The sequence below is a fragment of the Aulonocara stuartgranti genome (assembly GCF_965226115.1).
Source record: "Aulonocara stuartgranti genome assembly, chromosome: 12".
In the NCBI taxonomy this organism is placed as follows: Eukaryota; Metazoa; Chordata; class Actinopteri; order Cichliformes; family Cichlidae; genus Aulonocara; species Aulonocara stuartgranti.
The window spans coordinates 4,988,713-5,011,310 of NC_138948.1; the positions used below are offsets into that span (position 1 = coordinate 4,988,713).

General features: G+C 40.3%; 1 protein-coding gene across 2 annotated transcripts; it reads right to left on the reverse strand.

Annotated features, from left to right (window-relative positions):
* Positions 1 to 1,905: 1,905 nt before the first annotated feature.
* LOC309718735 (serine/threonine-protein kinase N2-like) lies at positions 1,906 to 22,100 on the reverse strand. Of its 2 annotated transcripts, none has more exons than XM_082554251.1 (20): positions 21,906 to 22,100; positions 21,471 to 21,642; positions 18,585 to 18,736; positions 17,864 to 18,062; positions 15,706 to 15,828; positions 13,804 to 13,910; positions 8,901 to 9,044; positions 7,271 to 7,346; positions 6,988 to 7,180; positions 6,631 to 6,766; positions 6,308 to 6,351; positions 6,127 to 6,184; positions 5,931 to 6,022; positions 5,387 to 5,563; positions 5,175 to 5,237; positions 5,015 to 5,091; positions 4,707 to 4,849; positions 4,470 to 4,577; positions 3,107 to 3,187; positions 1,906 to 2,531 (listed from the first exon to the last, which is right to left on the reverse strand). In XM_082554251.1, exons 2-20 carry the CDS (start codon positions 21,634 to 21,636, stop codon positions 2,328 to 2,330), a joined length of 2,343 nt encoding a protein of 780 aa, XP_082410377.1. In that variant the 5' UTR covers positions 21,637 to 21,642; positions 21,906 to 22,100; the 3' UTR covers positions 1,906 to 2,327. The 2 variants fall into 2 exon arrangements, with proteins under 2 accessions (XP_082410377.1, XP_082410376.1); XM_082554250.1 differs by having other exon boundaries at positions 21,489 to 21,642; positions 21,906 to 21,987.
* Between the last annotated feature and the right edge of the window lie 498 nt (positions 22,101 to 22,598).

Here is a 22,598-nt window from a genome sequence, read left to right on the forward strand (position 1 = left end):
GACAGTTATTCACTTCATTCATTTATAAATAAACATGAAGGAACCCAAATTGTTGCTGTATTAGAGGCAAATTTACAAAAACCACTTAGTGTAAAACAAAGCTACTTCACAAGGATCGCCACAGCAGGCAGCTGCACATGCCTGGTTTTATGCACAACCCTCTGACGTAGCCGCTAAAGGAGAAACCCGTGTAGTGTCGCAGAGGAAATAACAGCGACATGAGGTGAAGTCGTAATAACAACATGTGAGGGCTTAGTTGACACAAGCCAGGATATTTGTAGTTCAGCATTTCTCTCAACAGTTTAAATGAAAATCTATTATTAGAGTTTAGCTACTGTAAATTCAGAACTATATTTTGAACCTCCTGTTTTTGATCTGCACATAGCATATTTATCTAGAGGTGATAAAGGTATAGACTCTTCAAGCATCCCGTGTCTGTCTCTATCAGATTTGTTTCAACCTTTCACCAGATCTCCGAAATAAACTACGAGCAGGAGGAGGTGAGAGCAGGCTGGCGGTCCGGGCAAACTTTGGCTCTCTGCAGAGATTATAAAGGGTCACTATCACTTTGTTTGCTCAGTCAGAAACACAAAAAAATGATGCTGCCTGGTTATTTATTTATCTTTGTTGTGCTGTCAGATCAATGACAGCATGAACAGTCAGCGTTTTTAGCCATGGGATCAGTTTGAACATGATGGAGCTGCAGAAACATTTAGAGTCAGCATCAAGACAGGCTGGGAAACTTTCATTGAGCTGGAATCAAGCAAGATTTATGCTCGCACTTTATTTTATGGCACACTAGTAAGACGAGAAAATAAATAATAAATATGAGTATGGACATTGGCAACCATGGATAATCATCCAAGAGTTATGACCTGTATCTGATCAGATAATTATATTACATTTACAAACTTCACAACAACATCCAGGCTGGAAGGGATTTGACATCCATCCACCCACCTACCCATCCATCCATCCATCCATCCACCCATCCATCCATCCATCCATCCATCCATCCATCCAGCCAGCCAGCCAGCCAGCCAGCCAGCAGACTAAACCTTTTCCTTTAGATCTTCTGGGGGGACAGCAAGGCAAGTCCTAAGCCAGCCAAGCGATTTATTCCCTCCAGCCTGTCCTGGGTCTGCTCCAGGGTCTCCTCTTACTTAGACATTCCTAAAATACCTCAACTAGGATGTGTTGAAGAAGCATCTTGGTCAGATTCCCAAACCACCTCACCTGGCTCCTTTCCATGTGGAGGAGTAATGGCTCTACTCTAAGCTGCTCCTGAATGACTAAACTCCTCGCTGTATCTCTAAGGCAGAGACATGATCCTGAGACTGACATGCTTACACCCTCCTCCCTTTGTGCATGCCTTAAAATTCAATCCAAAGAAGATTTGAACAGAATGGATGACAAATGGAAGCCTTGGCACTCACAGGGAACGATTTGAACTTACTGCCATCTCGTTAAGTCTCATCAGTGCGGCGTAAAATGAAGTGCAACCAAATCTGTAAAGTGCAGAGTCTCGAAATCGACTGATATCACTGTCTGAGCCTCTGCGCTTATTTCTCAAAATATTGAACTATTCGTTTAACCTACTCATTCGTTTTTTTGTAGTTTTTATTTACAATCTCTAAGCTGTCAAAAGGTATCAATCACAGGCCACTGGCAATCACAAGTCTGAAGTCAGACCTTAAAAAGGGATTGAAATTAAATGGTAAAAGGAATGCAATCCTCACAGCTGTAGTTATAATCTGCAAATGTTTCATTTTTATTTTTATTCCTATTTATTCTATTTATCCCCTTCGTATATTTTATTTATATTGTCTCTGTATTTATATATATATATATATATATATATATATGTGTGTGTGTGTGTATTATATATATATATATATATATATATATATATATATATATATATATATATATATAATATTCTGTAACTTCTGTCGGTGCTGTGCTTTTTTGGAAATCGAATTTCCCAGAGGAACCCACCCGAGGGATTAATAAAGTTCTATCTAATCTAATCTAATCTAATCTTCTGTACTCAATAAAGGACTCATAACTGATCGATTTTAATGATTGACTGATTAACCAATCAACTAACACAACAGCAGACCAAAATATAAAAATATAAAAGTCCTGTCATTGTTCTTGTAAACCCCTACTAATGCATTTTAATGCTTTTTATCTAAAAATATATAAATAAAGTAGCTTGCCATAGGAGGGTTGTGGTTATGATAAACGTGGGTTACCTGCCAGTGTGGACACTAACCTGGACATTCTGGTTGTAATTTACCCCTGCGGTCACGTCAGTTTAATTTTCACCCATGCAAGGCGCAAAAGTCAAAGTCCGCGAACACTTCCTGGTGCTCGGCGGAGAGGCTGAAGGGCTTGGAGGGAGGCGACAGGGTTGGCTGGAGTTGAGTGAACTCGCTGTCGAAGTTGCTGACATCAGTGGGCTCCTTGATCGACGGCAGGAAGGGCGGCGTTACTTTCTTCGCTAGCAGGGCTTCCCAGTCGATGGTCTGCAAAAGAGCCACAAAGTTAAAAAAAAACAGGTTATCCCTGTGAGACTATGCTACCTCCTCAGTTTCAGGCAGTTTTTTCTAATCCTGGCAGTGTATGATGTCATCAAGAAAATAGTTCAAACTTTGTGTTGTCGAGGGTGAGGCAGTAAGAAAAAAATGCTAAAAACAGCTAAAACAACTACTTTGTGAATGGAGTGGCTGCAACAAGGCCCAGTTTGAGATAAATAAGGATTATTTTGAACTGTGAATCATGCAAAGCTACTGTAGCAGAATCAGAGAATAAAAACATGGAGCAGAAAACAACAATAATAGGTTAGCTTTAGTACTTTGACTCATCAATCAATAATTTAGGAGATAGAGGTGCTTATAGAGCTTTGATGTGTCTGCACAGGTTAAGTCACCGTCTAATCAGTACTAATCCGTGCTTCATCACTCATCAGGCTGAATTAGGAGTAGTAGACACTGATTATAACGACTACTCAGCTTGTTTACATATTGTTTAGATGTTTACGTGTCGGAGAGTAGTTCAGTGGAAAGAAAGTAAAGACAAACAGTTGATATGGATCCGATACCTCAAAGAATTTCTCTCCTTTGACCTCGTTTGCGTCCCTCTCTCCAGCTCCGAGCCTTTTTAGTGGATTCTTCTTCAGCAGCTGTGAACAAACACGGATGTTTTCAGGTTTCTGGTTGAAATACATTACTCGCCGTATTTTATACTCAAATTTAAATCAGTAATTACAGGTTCTAGGATTAGGTTCTAAAAAGTGTGTGGTGCATTATGACGTTTTCACCAGAATCTTTCTGAAATATTATTCAGAAGTAAATATGAGTTATGCAAAAAAATAGTTCGATCACCTCATTGCAAAAAGGATCTACATATGAACCTCCTGGAGTAGGGATGGGTACCGGTATCCGGTGCCATAATCTGACATAAACAGTAGTAACCAGACCGAAAAGCAGCGCACATTTCGGTGCTTTCTTTCTGTGCTTTTTTTTCCTGAGCTGTCATACACTTTGGATTCTAGCCAATCATTTTACCTTTCCAAGGATAGTAGGCGGGCCCAGGTACGTATGTTCTTTTAGAGCAGAGCTACAGATTAAAAATGCCCAAGGCGAAGCGATCAAAAGTCTGGCTGTACTTCACAGCAAAAGAGGCAAACTCAGCAGCAACAAGTGCTTTAAGGTGATACTGTGCAAAAGAGGTAACACCTCGAATCTGATGAAACACCTGGCGACGCATAGCGTTTTTTTAAAAGCCGAGAAATGCGCCGTATTTGATAGCTTACTGCGAGACCTCACACCGTGCACATCTACTGCGGGTGTGGTAAATCTCCATTAGTGAGTTAGCGCGGATAGCCCCGTGCGTGGGGCTGGACAGTGCTTATCATTTTGCAGATAAAAAGAGACTGCTAAAAATAAAAACATGAGAGGTTTTTGGACAAAGTTTGTGTTCTCCATTCTTTAAGCACCAGTTCGAGCACCATTTAAGCACCAGCACCGTTTCAAAAGTACCGATTTGGCACCGGTATCGGATAAAACCTAAACGATACCCATCCCTACTCCTGGATGAAGTGAGTTTTCTCTGTGAACTCTAGCTGCCTTTTACAGTCATAAGAGATGTTTTTTACGGGTGATTCTAAACATGCTGTAGGTGCTGATGTGATAATGTGTGTTTATTAGCCTAGATGGGAAAATGGCTATAAAAATAGATGCTGGGGTTTTTGTGGCTCATAGCGCCCTATTTGCACAGCTGGTTGGTTGACATTTAGATAAAGCAATGAGTCTCTATTGCCTTATGGAAGAGTTATCTATGCATATTGTACTTAACATTTCATAAATGGCCAAAATGAATTAAAATCCTGTCACAACTTGATGTGTGACTTATAAAAATAATCGAGAAATGCAGGACGCAAGAGGTCAAATGAAGGCAAATACCTTCTGGATGATGGCGACAGCATTGGGAGGAATGCAGGTTGGATACTGCACGTCGTCATTAACGATGCTGTCAAACACCACCTCCTCATCTTCACCAGGGAACGGAGACTAGCAGGAGGGCGGAAAGATGCTGAGTTAGGCTTAACTGAGATGAACTGTGGAACTTTGCATTGATCACTATGATATTAAAAGCTTTCAGCAAAAGCTGAACTGAATATGAGGTTATATATGAATAACCTCTCCAACAAGCATTTCGTAGATGAGGACGCCCATCCCCCACCAATCCACTGCTCGCGTATAGTTGTCGTCTGTCAGGACTTCAGGAGCAAGAAACTCAGGAGTCCCACAGAAAGTTGAGGTCCGATCGCCGTGTCCCATCCCTGCCGATACATCACACACTTCAGTCCTCTCAGATGGAAGTATGGAGAGTTTAAATCGTAAAACTGATTCTGTTTGGGTAGTAGTATAAAAGGTAAGAATGTGGCTACTGCTACTTGTGCTGAGCCAGAAATTAGAGTACAGACAGGTGTGCTGAATGGATTCACCTTCTTTACAAAGTCCGAAGTCTGTGATTTTCACAAATCCATCTGCATCCATTAACAGGTTGTCCAGCTTCAGATCTCTGTGTAAAACACAGAGTACACAAACTGAAGGGTGCCAAATGTTTTCTTGTAACGTGAGATCACTTTGGCACTTATCACCTACCGATAGATGATTTTATTCAGATGCAGGAACTCTAAACCAAGCAGGACACATGCTGAGTAAAACCTGTACATGATAGCAACAACAGATCAGAGATGTTGGATAACAACACCTTAAAAAATACATTGATTTGATTTGTTTTCTTTGTCAGGGAAAGAAAACAAATCAATATTTGGAAATCCCTCAGGCAGTATGTTTACTCTTTTTATGCACACCTGGTCTGAGCCTCGTTAAACACATCATTGTGGATGTGGATCATGAGGTCACCGCCGGGTAAATACTCCATGACGAAGCAGACGTGGTCGCTGGTCTGGAAGCAGCCGTGGAGGTTGACGAGGAACGGGTGCCTGGACGCGTTGATCATCTCAAAGATCCTCTTCTCGCTCATAAGACTGCAGAAAAAAATACATCACTCAGCTATTATCCTCAGAGCTGCAAAGAGTGAGTTTTTCTTGTCAAGCTCAGTAATAACGTCCATGGCTGCAGTTCCACTAATGACCACTTGGGGCTGGCTCCAAAAGGAAGTCAATTCCCCTTGACTCCAGTGTTTAAATGTCCAACTTTACAGCATTAAAAAGCACGATTAGAAACTAGATACAAAAACAGTTTGGGCCTTTATCTATAGGCCATAACAGACACTGAGTGAAGGCAAAACTCAAACGCATCCCATTGATCTATAATCTGAGCTTTCTTATTGATAATCACGTAACGTGCACCTGCATGCAGATTTAAAGCATTCTTGTCTTTCCTTCCACTCACCTGTCCACTTCATCACGAGTCACAATGTCTCTTTTCTTCAAAGCTTTGACAGCATACAATTTTCCGGTCTTCTTAAACTCTGCCAGCAGGACCTGGAAAACATTCACAGCAAATCTAACCCTGATCAGCTGAGGACAAACAAGAGAAGACGCTTGGCTCAGTCACAGTGTTTTACAGAAAAGCTTCAAACTGTTACCTTCCCAAAGTGTCCTCTGCCAAGAACTGAGATATACTTAAAATCTTCCACCTGCATCCTTTTGGGAAAAAAAGAACAAAAATAGAAAACAAGGATGGTGCTTAATTCCTAATTTTTAGAAGAGGACGTGGAGTGAAGTGTGTGAAGATGTGTGTGTGTGTGTGTGTGTGTGTGTGTGTACTTTAGAGCAGATACAGGCTGATCTTCGCTTTCTTCTACGGAGGACTGCAAATAAAAATTCAATGGCAAATTAGAGCTCAATAAGAACATGTTTAGATCTTCTAAAAGCTGCTGTTTAAACCTGTGATATCAGCAGAAAAATTTATGTTTTTGGCCGTTATCACATCACAAAGCTGCCAGTGTGGCTTTAGATCCTTACTCTTAGTGCTTATAATCTGTTACTGGATACGGTTTCACTCTTCTAAAGCTAATTTGTCTCTCGCTACATATATAAATGTGTAAACTCTGAATGCACTGGCATGTCAACTATTGCTAATGACTTACCAGTTTTTCTTGCAGTGTGGGCACAGATGATGTTCGGTGCACTGCACTGATGATGCCAGCTGTGTTTTCTTCCTGGTCGAGGATGTTGGGAGAGGGCTGATCCTCAGTGATGCTCAGTCTGATTACTGGAGCTTCGCTGCAGCCCCACAGAGACAAGTGTTGAAAAATGTAGTGAGATAGTAGACAGTCAAAAAATACTAAGAGAGGCCAGGACCTGGAGGCAAACTACTGACATTATCATTGGAAAAATTTTATCTCCTCACAGTACTATATACATAAAGATAAAAAAAATCAAGCTAAAATACACAATAAGAACTATCTATCACAATGTGAGATGAACTTATGATTAGTTCATACCTTGGCAGTGAAGTGGTAGTTTGAGGCTCCTTTTCAGTTGCATGGGGGGCATTGTTGGCCACCAGGTCAGGGGTCGCAGAGAAAGATGAGCTGAATGTGGTGAAGGAGCTGTAGCGAGGGAGGATGCTCATCATCAGATGACCCCAAGTGGCAAAGTTCATGTTCATCTGGGCTGCTCTGAGAAAGTTCTTCCCTGACAAAGAAAACAAATCAAATCATCATTTCACTGCAGAAACACAAATTCAGTCTGAATAAATCTGTTTGGGGGCTTTTGTGTTTGTACCTCTCTCTTTAGTGAAGATGCACCGCTGACGTCTCAGCTTTGGCTGCCGTTCGAGCACAGTGTCAATAAATCGAAGCTGTAAAATACAAATCAAACAGATTTCTTTTAACTTTTGAGAAATTAACTGCATTTCTATCCAACTGGGATGAAGAAGCATGGCTAATATTGCACCTTATTGGCTGTGATAGTTGGCACTATCTGATTAATGTGTGGATTAATTTGAGACAGAAAAAAGGCAAAGTGTCACAGTGAAAGGCTCAAAGCTGTGAGTGTGGTGCCAAAGCTCACCCAATGTTAGATTTCTGTTCCTCGATAAGACTCTACTTTGTTGAATCAGAACATAATGTGGAGCATATTAGATTTCCTACAACCACACTGAAATCTGTCAACATGCAGCTCTTTATGGGACTCTGAAGTGTGTTGGATTAATGTGAGAATGTTAAAATGAAATAATATTGACTTTAAACAGCTCATTGAACACTTTTAAAGCACGTTTGCATCTGATTTTCCCTCCTCTCAGGGCTGGATGACTAACAAAAGACTGAGCAGATTAAGTTTGCCACTTACCACTTGCCACCACATCTAAAAACCTCCTTTTATAACCCTTCCAGAACAAGAGAAAAGGTTTGGAGATGCACAGTATTCTTTCAGTCTGGTTTCAGAGAGTTACACTCCACTAAAGAGCTCTCATTAAAGTCTCCAATGACCTTTTGATGGCTGCAGATAAGAATGACTGTTCCAAGTCTTTGCTTTCATCAGCCTTTGAAACCGCTGATCATCAGCTTTTGATCCACAGGTCAAACAGCATGGCAGTGATTTTGGTTTACCTCACTGGTTTACTGATTTTTGGGTTCGGTGGGTGAGTTTTGGTCTGATTTTGCTTCTTTATCATTCAGTTTTCTTGGTTAAGTTCTCTTTTATATTCACTGTATATCCTCATTAGGTCATATTATCAGCAGTTTTGAAATAGTTTCTTATCATTTTTATGCCAAGATCATTCGACTGTACTTCTCTTTGAAACCTCACGAACTGGATATCCAGCTCAATCGACTGTCTTAATGCAATCAGGGTGCAAGGCTAGGTGACAAATAATTGCTCCTGAGAACATCAGTGCTCAAGCAGCTAGTGGGGTCCCTGTCATTCACAGTAAACTCTAACATGTGGAACCGTGGGATCATTTTTGATCAGTCCTTGATGTTTGATGCTCACAAAAAGTCTCTGACCCACTCTTGTTTTTTCCAGTTAGTAAATCTTGTTAAACTTTAGTCTGAAAAAGTGATTTGGAGATGCTTGTTCATCCTCTCACTTGGATTATTGTAATCCACTGTTTTTTCATCTGTTAATCGCCTCCAGTCTTTTTGCATTGACTTCCTGTCAGGTTTAGTGTTTAGTTTAAAATCTTAAAATCTCCTGCCTTTCTGGATGTGACCTGTAGGAACTTGGTTTGATGCTGAGGCTAACTTTAGTGGATGACTTATCAGGCTTAATGTCGGCATTTACTACAACTTTTTCTGGTGTATATCTAGTATAATATGATTAAGCCGATTGCTCTCTTTATGCTGTATGTGTGCATCTATGTTTTGTTGTTCTTTGCCACTGCACCGTACACAAGGCAGGTGGTTGTATGTACCTTAGTGTAGAGGAGGCCCTGTGGCTCTAAAGTTATCCCCTGGTTGATGATTGGGTTTTCCATCATCTCCTCCAGTCGCAGGAACTTGACTGCACACATCGCCCTCTGGTCCCGCCAGAAGACACCGACCTCCAGCTCCCGGGACTGCCAGCAGAGCAAGGACCAGCAGAGAAAACACAGACTGAAGGTTTGAGCGGGAAGTGAGCACCACCATGACTGAAATGGTAGTAGCAACATGTTGTGATTCATTTCTGTTGCAATTGAGAATCTTTAGAAGAGGTTCAATCATGTTTGTGATCACTGACTCATTGTTGTGAGGCTGTTTTTATCAGATTAAAGGAAGCCTGTGAGTATTTGCTGGAGTCTTTAAAGTTTCACTGTGGATTGGTGAGAGGAGTAAAGTTACTTATTATATTTCAGTTTAACTGAGTGTTTCTAATTAATAGAGCCAAAGGTTGTTTGCAGCTGTTAGTGAATAAATCGTTGATGTTTTTAAAAATCAAAATGTCAAACAATATCTTCAGCAAAGTTAATTGTTCTTTGCTAATTTCAGGATGTTCTTCTTTTTCTTACTGTACTGCAAATTGGAAACCAAGTTCTTGAAACAAACAAGCATCTACAGTACTAAGCATGTCTTTAGCTCAGGCTGTGATGAACTAATACCTGCAGGTAGAGGGCGACCCCTGCTGCTCTCAGACTGAACTGCAACAACAATTTAGTCTATGGCGCAAGAATGTTCACTGCTGGAGTAATGGGTAGGAGGGTTCGGTTCATCATGATGCACAACAGCACCCACGATACACTAGAATTTAATGGCTTCCTGCCAGTGAAACATGGAGTAGGGCTCAGCAGATGAGGAAAAAACTCATTTTACTAGTCACTTTAACTTCATGGAAAAAGTGGCAAAAACAAGGAAAGACGTGAAGGAACATAACAAAGGCTGTAATAAAAAAAAGAAAGAAAGAATGAAATAGCTTATAGAGTGAAAAGATGAGTGAAAAAAGTGGAAAAACTCCATTATAACCCTAAAGACTGCAATTATAGCTCTTAATCTTTATTTATATCATGATTTTTATACATTAAAAATGTTGTCACAGCAAAGTAATGTTCAGAATTTATCTGTGGTTATTACCTGCAGTTGTAGGTTCAGATTATCATGTGAAATGGAAAACACATTAATGATGGCTCAGTGTATCCTCTGCTATAATAAATGAAGCACTGAAGCACCTTTCCTGCATATTTAAGAAGCTACAAGCAGCTCTTATTATGGCTGCAGATACGTCAGGGTCGCTTTACTCACTGCCCACAAAACTGTATTCATCTACAAGATTTTAATACAAGACCTTCATCAGGCAATCAGCTACTTTATTTTAAAGGTCATATCTATACATGTGTAGATTGTAGATTTTAACTGTAATTGTTAAGCATTTATTGAATAACTATTATATTAGATATAATTTTCATGGTGCTGGACTTGTTGTGATGGTTTTTGGAATTTTATTAATTATTTTCAGACCCCTTTGTTCTCAATCTTCATGGTTATTTGGTGATATTTTAATCTCTTAAGCTGGGATTCGTGGCTTATATGGTTGAGGCAAAATGAGGCGCTCGCTGAGAGTAAAATCTCAGAGCAGCACAGAAGTGTAAAGAAGCATCCAAGGGTGGAGTGAAACAATAATTCAATACGGTAACTCGACTCCATCACTGGCTCTGCGTTATTTAAGGTTGCAACCACATCAGATTTTCTCTTTCTTCCTCATGGCAAAAGAATTGCACTCAAAATAAGAGGATGTGCAGAGCATCTGTATCCATAACTGCAGAAAAGATCGCACTGACTGAGTTGTCAATGTGTGCTAAGGCTGAAAGTGCCAATCAAAGCTCACCAGGAACACATCAGTCCCACACTGACATGCAAAACCATCAGCCGACGTCTTATAAGCATTCAGATGGTTATGTTTATAGTAAAGCATCCAGCCAAAGTATTGTAAGACTTCATTCACACTCACCGAATTTAAACTACAACAATGCATAAAAGCTTAATCTATTTGTTTTAACTGGACTTTTTGACTGACCTGCTCTCTGAGATGTATTTTCACCATTTAGCTGCATCTATTTTTTTATTCCCCCTCTCTCATCTCCACTTTTCATTTGACCATCCATTACGCTGGAAGTCGCCTAATGTGCTGTGCAGAGAAGCACTTACCTACTGCAGCCGTGCCGGGTGAAAAACAGAGAGGGCTGGGCTGGGCGAGGGCACACAGTGTAAGGTGAATCTGACGAGATCCTTCTACTCCTGACTTTGTCTATTTTGTCCCAGTTCTTCTGAACTAAACTCAAAATAGTCAAGAAGTGTGCTTCAATTAATTGTGTTCTTTCCAAAGGAACTCGTTAAGACCTTGGGGCTGTGTTTTGGTTTTATGTTGTTTCTCCCAGTTCATATGTCCCTGAGAGGAGCCTCTTCATACTGTCATGGTCTTTGGCTTTGTGTTGTTTTGGGGTTTTGAATTCTTAATTAACATATTTGGGTTTCTGTTTTGGGGTTTATAGACTGGACTTTAGATTTCTGTGTTTGTTGTTTATTATCTTTATTCAGTCTTTGGTTCCAGTTTTATACTTTAAGGTTTTCATGGTAATAGCTTTCTGTTTTGTGTGTTTTGGCTCCTCTTTGGGTGTTTCTGGTTTCTTTTATTGTTATTCGTTTCTTCTTAGTCTTCTTGTTTCCACCCTCTTCTCTTTAGTCCAGCTTTCTTTATCATTGTCCTTCTGTTCCCCCCGAATTAGTCCATTCATGTTTAGTCTTTCTTTGTTTCAGAAATGGTTGGTTGTTCCTTTCCTGTTTTATTTTGATAGATGTCTGTCTGTCTCATTGTCCTCACCTGTGTCTGATCCTAATCAGCACTCTGTGTATCTGTGTATCTTCCCTCTTTTGATGTGCCTGCCCTTTGCTGACCTCTTTGCTTTTGTGGATTTTGTTCTCATTTGGACTTCATTTCATTGGCCATCAAAGCATGCTATTTGTTGGGGCTTTCTGACTTCTGCCTCCTACATGTGGGTTCTTATTCCTGCTCATTGCGATACATGTGTGTAGTCTGATTACTCTCTGACCTGCACAGCGCCCTTGTACAGTCTATATGGTTGGGTGCTTGCTATATTGTTCTTGTCAGCACATGAAGTGTTACTACAGCATGTACTAAGCTGCTGATGCTGTTTTTATCTGCATCAATGTCACACAGACAAAGGTCATAACAAGAAGAACAGATTGTAATGGATCTTGTTTCCTTGAAGTGTGCTGCACAGCAACTGAACAGTATTCAAACAGCGCCTCATTTCTGTAATTAGAAACAGGATGATTGGGAGGGAAGTAAATGGGCAGGAAGGCCAGTTTGAACGTGGGCGGTGTGGATTAGAGCGAACATGAAAAATGACTCACAAATGCTGAAAGCTGGCTCGCCGTCGCAGCGGTTTAAATCATGGGGAAAACGAGAGGAAAATATGTGCTACTCTGTTTTTCTGCAGTTTAACTTCCCACTATAACTGATATGATCAAAAAGTTTAGTAAAAGCTGCCAAACATGAGCGTGCCCTGACATGATGTTCCAGAAACTCGGAGCTAATTAATGCTGCGACTGGTAGCCCTGAGATTTTTGATTGCAGAAATGCTGATCAGAGTTAGTTCAATCAACTCTGAGTATCGTCACCCTGAGTTAAGGCCATGAGTAATGAAAGAAAGCCCTCATTAGTGGAGCTCGGGTAACTTAATTCACCACGGCAGCAAGTATTTAAAGGGTAGGGCCTTTTATTTTTTCTGCGTCGTCCAGTCATTATTTACCCAAATTTTCATTAACAGATGAAGCCGAGGGGTGTACTACGGAGTGAGACTGGTGGGTTAGGGAGCAACGATGAGTTTAAAGTCAGTTTTACAAGGGTGGCCGCGGTAAGTTATGCTTCTTTCAGTTTAAAATTGGAAGCGTCTCCTCTTAACTCATTCTTGTATTTACAGCATGTTTGAGCGATGATTGATCTAAGAGCGATCCCTTTTTGCAGAAGACAAGTCATGTGAAACATGAAATGCCCCCTTTTAGCCTGAAGCAGAATCCTGGTTTGACACAGACCGTTCATAACCCATGTTCAACTGGGGTTTTTCGTTTTGTCGAGCCAGCTAACACAAAGAAAGCCTGTTTTTACAGAATTCACTTCTTAATATATACCACTGGAATTTGAGCAGATTTTACATTTCATTTGTAAATCAAATTATTCAGCTGTAGCCTGACAGTAAAGACGTGTAGATCACACAGATTACATGGTAACTGAGTCAGAGTTTACGTTAATTCTCTTTCTGGAACAGAAAACCTAGAGTTTGCCTGATCTCAGGATTAATAAACTCTTTTCACTAAACCTGCTTCTGGAACAAAGCCCAGGTTTCTGACAGTCCCCTGGTGCTTAAACTCCAGTTGCTTTAATTCATGCCAACCTGTTGTTTCAGTTTCCTTGGTTCAAAATCTGATTCTGATTGAATTTTTTTGTTTTACTGGTGCAGGCTTCTTTTAAACCATCCTCACTGCTTTCGTCTCCACAGCTTGAGGTAAATATGTTTGATTGTGTGACGTGGCAGACTGCAGATGGTGAGAAACATGATTCTGATTCACTAACATGAGCTCTGTGGTCAGAACAAAAATGACTAGTGAACATGTTTCATGAATCTGATGGTAATTTTGAATGTGCACTTTGTGTTTAGTGTATTAACATTTCACTGAATGAGACCCATTATGACAAAAGAGATGAGCAACAGTCTGATAAATTGACATAATTTATGCTAGGAAATAAAAATGGACTATTACTTTGTTGTTTTCCCACTCCTCAGTTAACGTGGTTAACTAAGTATCTGATGGTGTGTAGGGACTCACCCGCTCTAGCTGGATGTAGAACGTCTGGTCCCAGCTCAGCCTGCTGACGGATGCCCAGCGCGTCCGGCCGACCACTCTGCCGTCCAGCCTGAGCACACCACTGATCTCTGCGGTGAGACAAACATTTACGTTTTACTGGCTGTGTCCTGAACAGGCTTGATTTTTACAGCAGTGAAGATTTACATGAATGTTCATTTTATTTACTAGGTGCTTTTAATTTGTAAATCCAACATAATTCTAATAATTCTGACAACTTTGTCTAACTAATCAGGGGCTTTTATACTGAAAATATGACACTAAATCATCCTGATAAATTTTGTATTACTAACTGAAGTCTTAAATTTTGAAAATCCAACATTCAACCTGAGAGCTTTCTATAAAAGGTTTTTATTTTCAGAAACTGGGGTTAGTCTGCTGGACCCACCAAAGCAGTAGAATATGGATGAATGAGTAATAAACAATAAATTAATGCGTACCCCTGCACGCAACTTTTTCTAGATATTATTTTTTGTACCTTTACATTGAAGGTTCAAGGCTGGTTTTGAGCAGCTGCAACGCATAAAGGTGCTTTGTACCTTAATGAATAAGAAACACCTGTCAATGGTCCAGCAGCACTACCTTAGAGGGTACCTCCCAGTAATTATCCACCGTACTCTTAATGGTACAAAAGTACTTTTCTGAGAGTATCATGTGAATCTGACTGGAGCCAGACGGTTCGCCTTCCAAAAGATCAAGCTTATGAAATCATGCTGGTTTATTTATCTTCTATTTTAGGAAAATAACAACTAAATGTCAGGGCATTTAACAAAGGACCTTTCAACATCCTTGACAGAGGATATGATATAATTTAAAGTAATAAGCTCACTTATTGTAATAGATTACCTTTAAAAGCACTCCATACTTCACAAAAAAGTAGGTTAACCCATTGAGCACGGCACCAGATTTCAGTGTTCGGCTGTGACACTGTGGCACTCTCATACTGATGTAAATGTCTTTTTAAAACAGAGACCGGGAGTCACACTATTCATGCAGCTAAATGTAATCTCACGTGAGCTGGAATTAATAAAGCTGTTTAATAATCTTTCTTTTATTGTGCAGAGTATGCTCTAAAGTGTTTGCATTTACTGAATCCATTTAGAATTTCAACATTATGCACTCCACTCCACACTGTATATAAATGCCACTTGTTTTGCACATATTCAACTCTGTATATTTTATATATTTTATTATTATTATTATTATTATTATTATTTTTTTTTTTTTTTTTTTTTTTTTTTTTTACTATTTAATTTGTAAAAATGTGTATACACACACACACACACACACACACACGTAGGAAAATATTTAGTATACACATCCAGAAATGCATACACTATTATATATTGTACATATATTTATTAGTTTCAGGTTGGCCATTCTTGTATTTTGCTCGTTTGTGTTGTTGTGTTTGCACATTTCTGTTGCTTGTGGGGCTCGCACACAAGAATTTCACTCGCATGTGCTGTGCCAGTGTGCCTGCACATGTGATGTGACAATAAAAAGTGATTTGATTTGATTTGATTTTGATTTGAAAACACTGTAAAAGTGACCAGATTGTCAAACCTTCTGCTTGCAAGAGACAGCCAATCAGAAGAAAGTTGGCTTGTTGGAGAAGTTAGGATGTTGTTTGAGCTTGTTTGAGTCAGAAGATGACCTGAAGTGCTGCACAAAGGCTCAGTGTAAGTTAAATAAAAATTATTTTGAATTGTTAATGATGCAAAGCTATCCTAGTAGAGTGCAAAAGCAAAAATGTGGCACTATAAATGAACATGAAAACGTCAATTTAATTATTTCCTTGTTCCAACTAAGATGAAATCACTCGTGTCCAAGGAAACATTTCAAAAATGCAAAATGTCTGCTTACCTGGAGGTCCGTCTGGTTTGTGAGCAGCTGGTGTCTCTGCAGGGTTTGGATGGTCTTCTTGCTCTGAATCTCCCAGAGGTTTCAGTAAATCCTCACATCCAAGAAGCCGGACTTCAAGTTTGCCTAAAGACATTTTTAAAAAACAAAACAAACTTTAAGATTCTAAAAACATCCTGAAATGATCACTAAACGATTATATTCTCACAAAATACTTAATCACTACATTATGTAACAATGCCTCCCCTTCCCAAGTCCTTAGTAATGAATTGCATTTAAGACCAAAATGAATGGAGCCTTTTAAAATAAAACCTTTTCTTTTTCTGCATGAATAAATCTCTCATGCTTCTAATCAGCGCTGTCTGGAGCTGCTCGCTGAGCATTCACATCCTCATTTTCTCCCTTTCTCCGTACTGCTAACAGCTGTGAAGCACAAAATCACCCCGAGTGAGACCCGATCTGAATGCTCGCCGCATACAGAGCAACTCCAGGATTTGTCTCCTCGTTACATCATCATCATGAGGCTTTTTTTTGCCTTTTTAGTCTCCAGCAGGGAGAGATGGGCTTACAAGTGAACTGTCCAAAACCAGCAGATTACATGTCTGATTATCCACTGCCAGAGGTCAGCATATGGTTAGCCATGTTCCAACACTGGGCAGGAATGGTGCCGCTAGAAAGAGCTGTGTGTTAGAGAGGAAAAAAACAAAGCTTTCTTTGAGATGTAGGTGTTTGATTTTTAAAGGTCAGTAATAATTTCACACAGATTTCCTGGGAATAACTACTTAAAAATAGTGTTTAATTAGTAGACTTGCAATTAGTTAAATCCAGTTATCTTCCGGTCTTCTGAATGTACTAACACATAAAATGTGTCTATAATTAAACATATGATTCTGTAATAAGTGAATGATTTGTGTTTAAAGAGAGCCGTTCCTTCATGAAATTCACTTTCCTCTGTAAGCTTGTTTGTTAGTTTCTTCCAGGAGCAGGAGGTTATTATGGAGCTAAAGAAAATAAAACGAGAAGCTGAATAATCCCTTAAAACTTGAAAATCAGGTCTGTCTCATAATCTCCAAATGACTGAGTGGGTTCATTTATGCACGCATTTTGTTTTTAACATTATTTTATTGTAATTTTCCACTTCTGATCACCACATTATGTTTAGTAGTGAACCATGGCCAACAGACTATAATAAAGATTAAAAACAACCTGATTATGATAAATTCGATAAGAGCAGAATGACCAGATTGGAGCAACGTTTCCTGGTCTGCTGTATGAGTAGATGGTGGGATCAGAATCTGACATAAACAAGAATTGTATTGATGGTTTAGGCTGCTGGTGATGTGACGTGTATGATAGTCAATCTTAAAGTAGTCATGGAGAGAGATTTCAATTTCAGGTATTTAAACCATCATTAATAATGACAGGCTCCTCCTCCTTTCAGCTGCTCCTTTTAGGGGTCGCAATTTAGATCATCTGTCTACATCTCAGCCTCTCGCTGGCATCCCCTCTGTCAAACCTCTACATGTCATCCTTTATTACATCAGGTGCCTGGAAGCTCCACATTCAACATCCATTGCCCAGTTTATCCTCCAGTTTATCCTCTCAGTCCCGCCTCTAACTTTGTCTCCAAACCGCTCATCCTCAGCAGTCTCTCTGATGTCATTATTTCTAATCCGGTCTATCCTGGTCATTCCCAATAAAAAACCTCGATATCTTCACCTCTGCCACCTCCAGCTCTGCTTTGTGTCTTTTTCTCAGTGCCACCATCTCTAAACCATACATCAGAGCAGGTCTCACTACCATCTTATAAACCTTCCCTCTCACGCTCGCTTCTATCCTGCCACAAACCCACCTGACACACGTCTTCACTCACTCCACCCTGCCGACACACTCTCCTTCCCCCCTCTCATGCACTGTCCATTTTAGCTTTAGATAATGCTGACAGGCTAATTCATACTTAATGCACTGTGCAACCTTCACTAAAAACTGTGTTATGTATATTCTTACAGATTTTTGGGGTCAAATTATTGAAACATTTGACCCATGACTATACCTATATCTGAGGTATGATCTAGTAAATTAATTTGCAAACAGAGCTGTCTCTAAAAGTACACTTTTAAATGTAGGTACTGCTCAGAAAAAGCATAGTTTGTGCTGGTACCGGTTAAGGAGGCAGGTCTGATGGAGAAGACGGATGGCGAGGTGGAAAGGGGACACCCAGTTGTGGGGTTTTGGGTAGAAGGAGGTCCCCCTCCTGCAGGCTGCTGTAGAGGCTCCTGTTTCTTTTCCTTCAGGCATTTCTCCAGGGAAAGCTGCAGAAGACCCAGTTTCTGGGAGGATTCCTGCACCCGAGCCTGAGCCTGCAAAGAAGATAAAGACTATATTGTTGTTTGGGCCTTTTAAATATAGGCTGTTTAGTATTTTTGGATATTGTTTGTGCTGCTTTACTTCCAACATAAATATATTTTTCAGACTTTATATTTTATATTTTTATTTATTTTGCTTTATTTTGTGTTTTTATTATATTAGCTAATCAGTGAAAGTGATGCTCAGAACACAACTAAACACAAACCAGAGCAAACATGAAAGTTAATATTTAACATTTCCATGTTTTTTCTTACCCTATACTATAATAGTCTTGCATGAATCACACTTCAAAATCATCTTTCTTTATCTGATACTGGACCTTGGTGCCGCCCCTCAGTTCATCCTCTATCTGAAAAAGCAGTTTTAGCTGCACAGTACAGCCAGTCTCAATTTTTTTCTTTCTTTCTTTCTTTTTTTTTTTTTTTAGAAAATTCTTCAGATTTTTTAGACATGCCTTAAAACAAACTCCTTTCTCCTCTGACGTACTTTAAAATAAATGTGACTGAGAGTCCTACCTCAGCCAGGGCCTTCCGGTCCAACGATGAGATCCCTTCAAGCTCCTTCACCACATCTTTGGCCAGCACCAATGCATCTGACTCCCTCTGCACATAGTGCTGCAACTCTACCAAGCGAGCATCCACGAGACTCGCAGTGAGGGGAGATATCCCTGAGAGGGAAGAGAAAGAGAGAGTCTTGATACCTGCTATCAGTATTCCTAAATAAGAAGTAAACCCTTTTGTCTTAAATGTCACTGAGTTAAAAACACTACATTTTCTATGTGTCTGGCATTCAGCTGACACTTTTTTGAAATGTAGAAAAGCTCTAAAAGGAAGGATTAAAACATCGCAGCTAGGGAAGACCCTTCAAATGTTGCTATGTTGATACAAGAAGAAGAACACTGCATACTAAATAAACCCAGAAGTGAAAGAATCCTGTTTTCTCTTGCTGCTTGTTTTTTTGGGGTGGGGGTTTAAACGTAATTCTTAAAATTAATCAAAACCAGTGACTGACAAGAGCTGCAGAGTAATTACACTTGTGTTCTATTCAATTGATTTTATTTTGTTTTGAATTTTCATTAGTCTGCTACTAAAAGTAGATGTTTGCAAACTGGATCCGGTGACCCTGAATCATCCATTAGTTATGCTGCTATAGGCTCAGGCAGTTGGAGAACTTCCCATGATGCACTTAGGTAGCATTTATTCTACCATGCCCATGCATTTACACACCACTACTGCATTAACTCGAGTCTTCTCTCTCCTGTAATTGGTGTTGTGTCCTTGTCTCTCTCTTCTTTCTTTTGTTTCCCTGCCCCCACCCCTACAAGTCTGGTTCTCTTCCTATTAAAATGAGTTCTTTCTTCCCACTCTCACCAAATGCTTGCTGACAGGGATCATCAGATCACTAGAGATCTCTCTCTTTTATTTATATACCTTGCATAGAGGTAAATGCAGTTCAGAACACTTCATGGATGACTGACCTAATTACTGATAATAAGACATAACAAAATGTAACAAAAATGGGCAAATTAAAACAGTGGTTGAAACATCGAAGACATTTTAAATAATTAAAGTGAACCAAATAAAACTGTAAACAATCAAAAAAAAAATACAATACTGAACAGAGAGAATCATTGTGCAATAGAATAAACTGTACAACACTCAAAAAGTGGAGCTGCACGCTGTGGCGACCCACTGTGAATAAGGAGTACCTAACTATTAGTAGATTTATGCTGGATGACCAGAGGGGTTGTACTGGTTCATTCGCTGTCACCATGTCTGACATATACACTAGAGTGAGACGAGGAAGTGCTTTAAAAAAAGAGTAAAAGGGTATTTTTAATTAATATGGATACATATGGAGGTCTACTTAACAATATAACTTGGTTCGGATGACTGTTGTTGTCACCTGAAACATGAAATATATTTAGGAATATTTTTGAGAATTAAAGGTATCAATAAATTTAACCAAAGCAACATCAATGGAAAGGTTGCTACCGCAACAATAATGCCAATGTAATGTATGGTCTCAACTCAACCATAAGTCAATGAATTATTATTGTCTTGGTCTCTGGGTTTGGCCTGTGACTTAGTGAATCACACTTTTTCTGGCCCCTCTGAGTCTGAGGTGATGGTTTTCAGTCAAAAGTGAGGAGTGCTCACTTGGGGTTGGGAACGAGTTGCTGTCTTAATTGAAGGCGTAGTTGAAGTATCTTGGGGCTCTTGTTGAGGGAAGGAGGGAAATAGAGGTTGAAAGGGGGATTTGTGCAGCTGCTGTATTATTTCAGATGCTGTACTGGTCTGCTGTAGGGAACTGAATTTGAAAGCAAAGGTGTTGATCTATATTACTGCCCTCACCTATGGCCACAAGCTGCTGGCAGTGACCAAAATAATGAGGTCACGGATTCAAATGACGAACACAAACTTTCTACAAAGGGTGTCTGGTGTTTGGTAGGGTCTCAGAGTAGAGCTGCTACTCCTCCACATCAAAAGGAGCTAATGTTTAGGGATACCTCCTGGACGTCTCCTATGAGGTGTTTTAGGAATATCCAACCGGACTTGATTATGTCTCTTGACTGGCTTGGAAATCCATCAGTCTCCCATCAAAACAGGTGAAGGAGGCGCATGGATGGGTGGATGGATGGATGGATGGATGGACTGAGAAAATCATTTGCTAGAGTCAGCCTTTGCTTTTACACATTCTGCTGACACTTGGATACAGTGAATGAAACTGCCTGCTGTAGTAAAGAGGGCCTTTATTAGCTGTAGATGATAACATTTTAAGAAATCAATGAGAGGAAAAGAGGTCAGAGGTCCAAGAAAGGAAATGGGACCTGAGGAGCCATGGTATAGAGTTACTTGTCTCATATTCCGTCAGGCAGGAATCGTTTTTTTTAAACATTACTTTCAGAGTTTCACAAATGGCACGTATCGCCAGTTTAGAATTAAATGTCACACTTACACTCTGTCTCTAATAATCCTGTCAGAGCAGTTTCACTAGTGCAATATACTCTCATCATAACTGGGACAGGAGACTGTTGGCAGGAAATGTTAAAGTACTCACGTCACAGTATCTCTGGATCAAAAATGCATACTTTTTCACTTACAAGAAAAGCTTTTGAATTGTGATCTGTTGTTGGAAAACATTAGTCAAACAGATAATCCCCTTTCAAAAAATGGAAGCTCTGGCAAAACCTTCATTAAAGCGCTAAATTTTCAAACCACATATCTGCATGCACTGGAAACTCGGTTGCTCCTTCTGGGTTAACGAGACAAGTTATTTGAAAATCTGACAGAATTGTTGTGACTGGCCACGGGCAATATAATAGATGATTTCACGCCTCTTTCAAGGTAATTTGCACACTTAAATAAAGTAGAAGAACAGAGTATTATAGGGGGACTCACTTGTCCCAGCACTCTGACCTCCATGAGTGGAGCTGTTAGGGTTTCCACCACCATCAACACCACTGCTGCTGCTGCTTCCAGCCTGGGCGACTTTTATAATCTGCAGTCGGATCAGCTCAATCTTAGAGCGGCTATCCTGAAGCATCTGCTGAGCCGTGGACAACATCTGATCCTGGATAACAACATCACATCAAGAGACAACAAGCCTCACTTCATCACAGACAGGTCAGCTGGGACTGGAGCAGCATGCTGATTGAACACAGACAGAGTTTAGTGGAACGTGTGGTGTAACGTGAGGAATTCACCAGAGAGAGGGTTGCACACACACAACTCATTTACATATTGGACCAAAACAAGAGCGAAAGTAGACATGGATTAAGTGTGAATAACCTGCACAGATCAGATGGAAACACTATGACTTTGCACTTCACTCACCTCGGGGTGATTCTTCGCTCCTTGCTGAATAAGGATTAATCTGTCATCCTCTGTGGAAGTGGCGGGAGGGGACTTCTCAGGTTGCGCCTCTCCACCTTCACTATCCTTGAACCACAACAAGTCCCCTGATGTGATGGTGCGTTCACAGACACACTGACTGCCTGCTTCCTGGGATGCAGCTCCTACATCTTTAGACCTTGATCAAACAGCCTGTCCTCTTGTTTGTTTTCCTCTTTCTTCCTCTACAACATGCCATTCCCACTGCATCCTCATCCTCCGGTCTGTAATCAAATCCAACCCCCCCTCCCCTGTCTCTTTTAGATGGGTTTCTTTCTGCAGAGTTCCTTTCCAGTGCCAGCACTGCTGCTGCTGCTGCTGCTGCTCTGACAGCACCGATTGCCTTCTCAGGGCTCGGCATTGGCCGTTGCATGACCACATGTTCCTGCTCTGCCACCAACCAAAAGGCAAGCAGAGCTGCTGGTGCTCTCTTTGGGACAAAGCAGAGAAGAGCCTGCGGTGCTTAGGAGATTTGTTTAACCTCCTCTAACAAGAATGAGATGAGAGACTTAAATAACTACACTGATAGCAGGAGGTGGGAAATGAGTTCCTGGATATAATGATGTAGCCTGTCTGGCTGTTTTTTACTGACAGCGTGGATTAACAGTCACGCATGACAGCTCTGTGGTTGTGGTC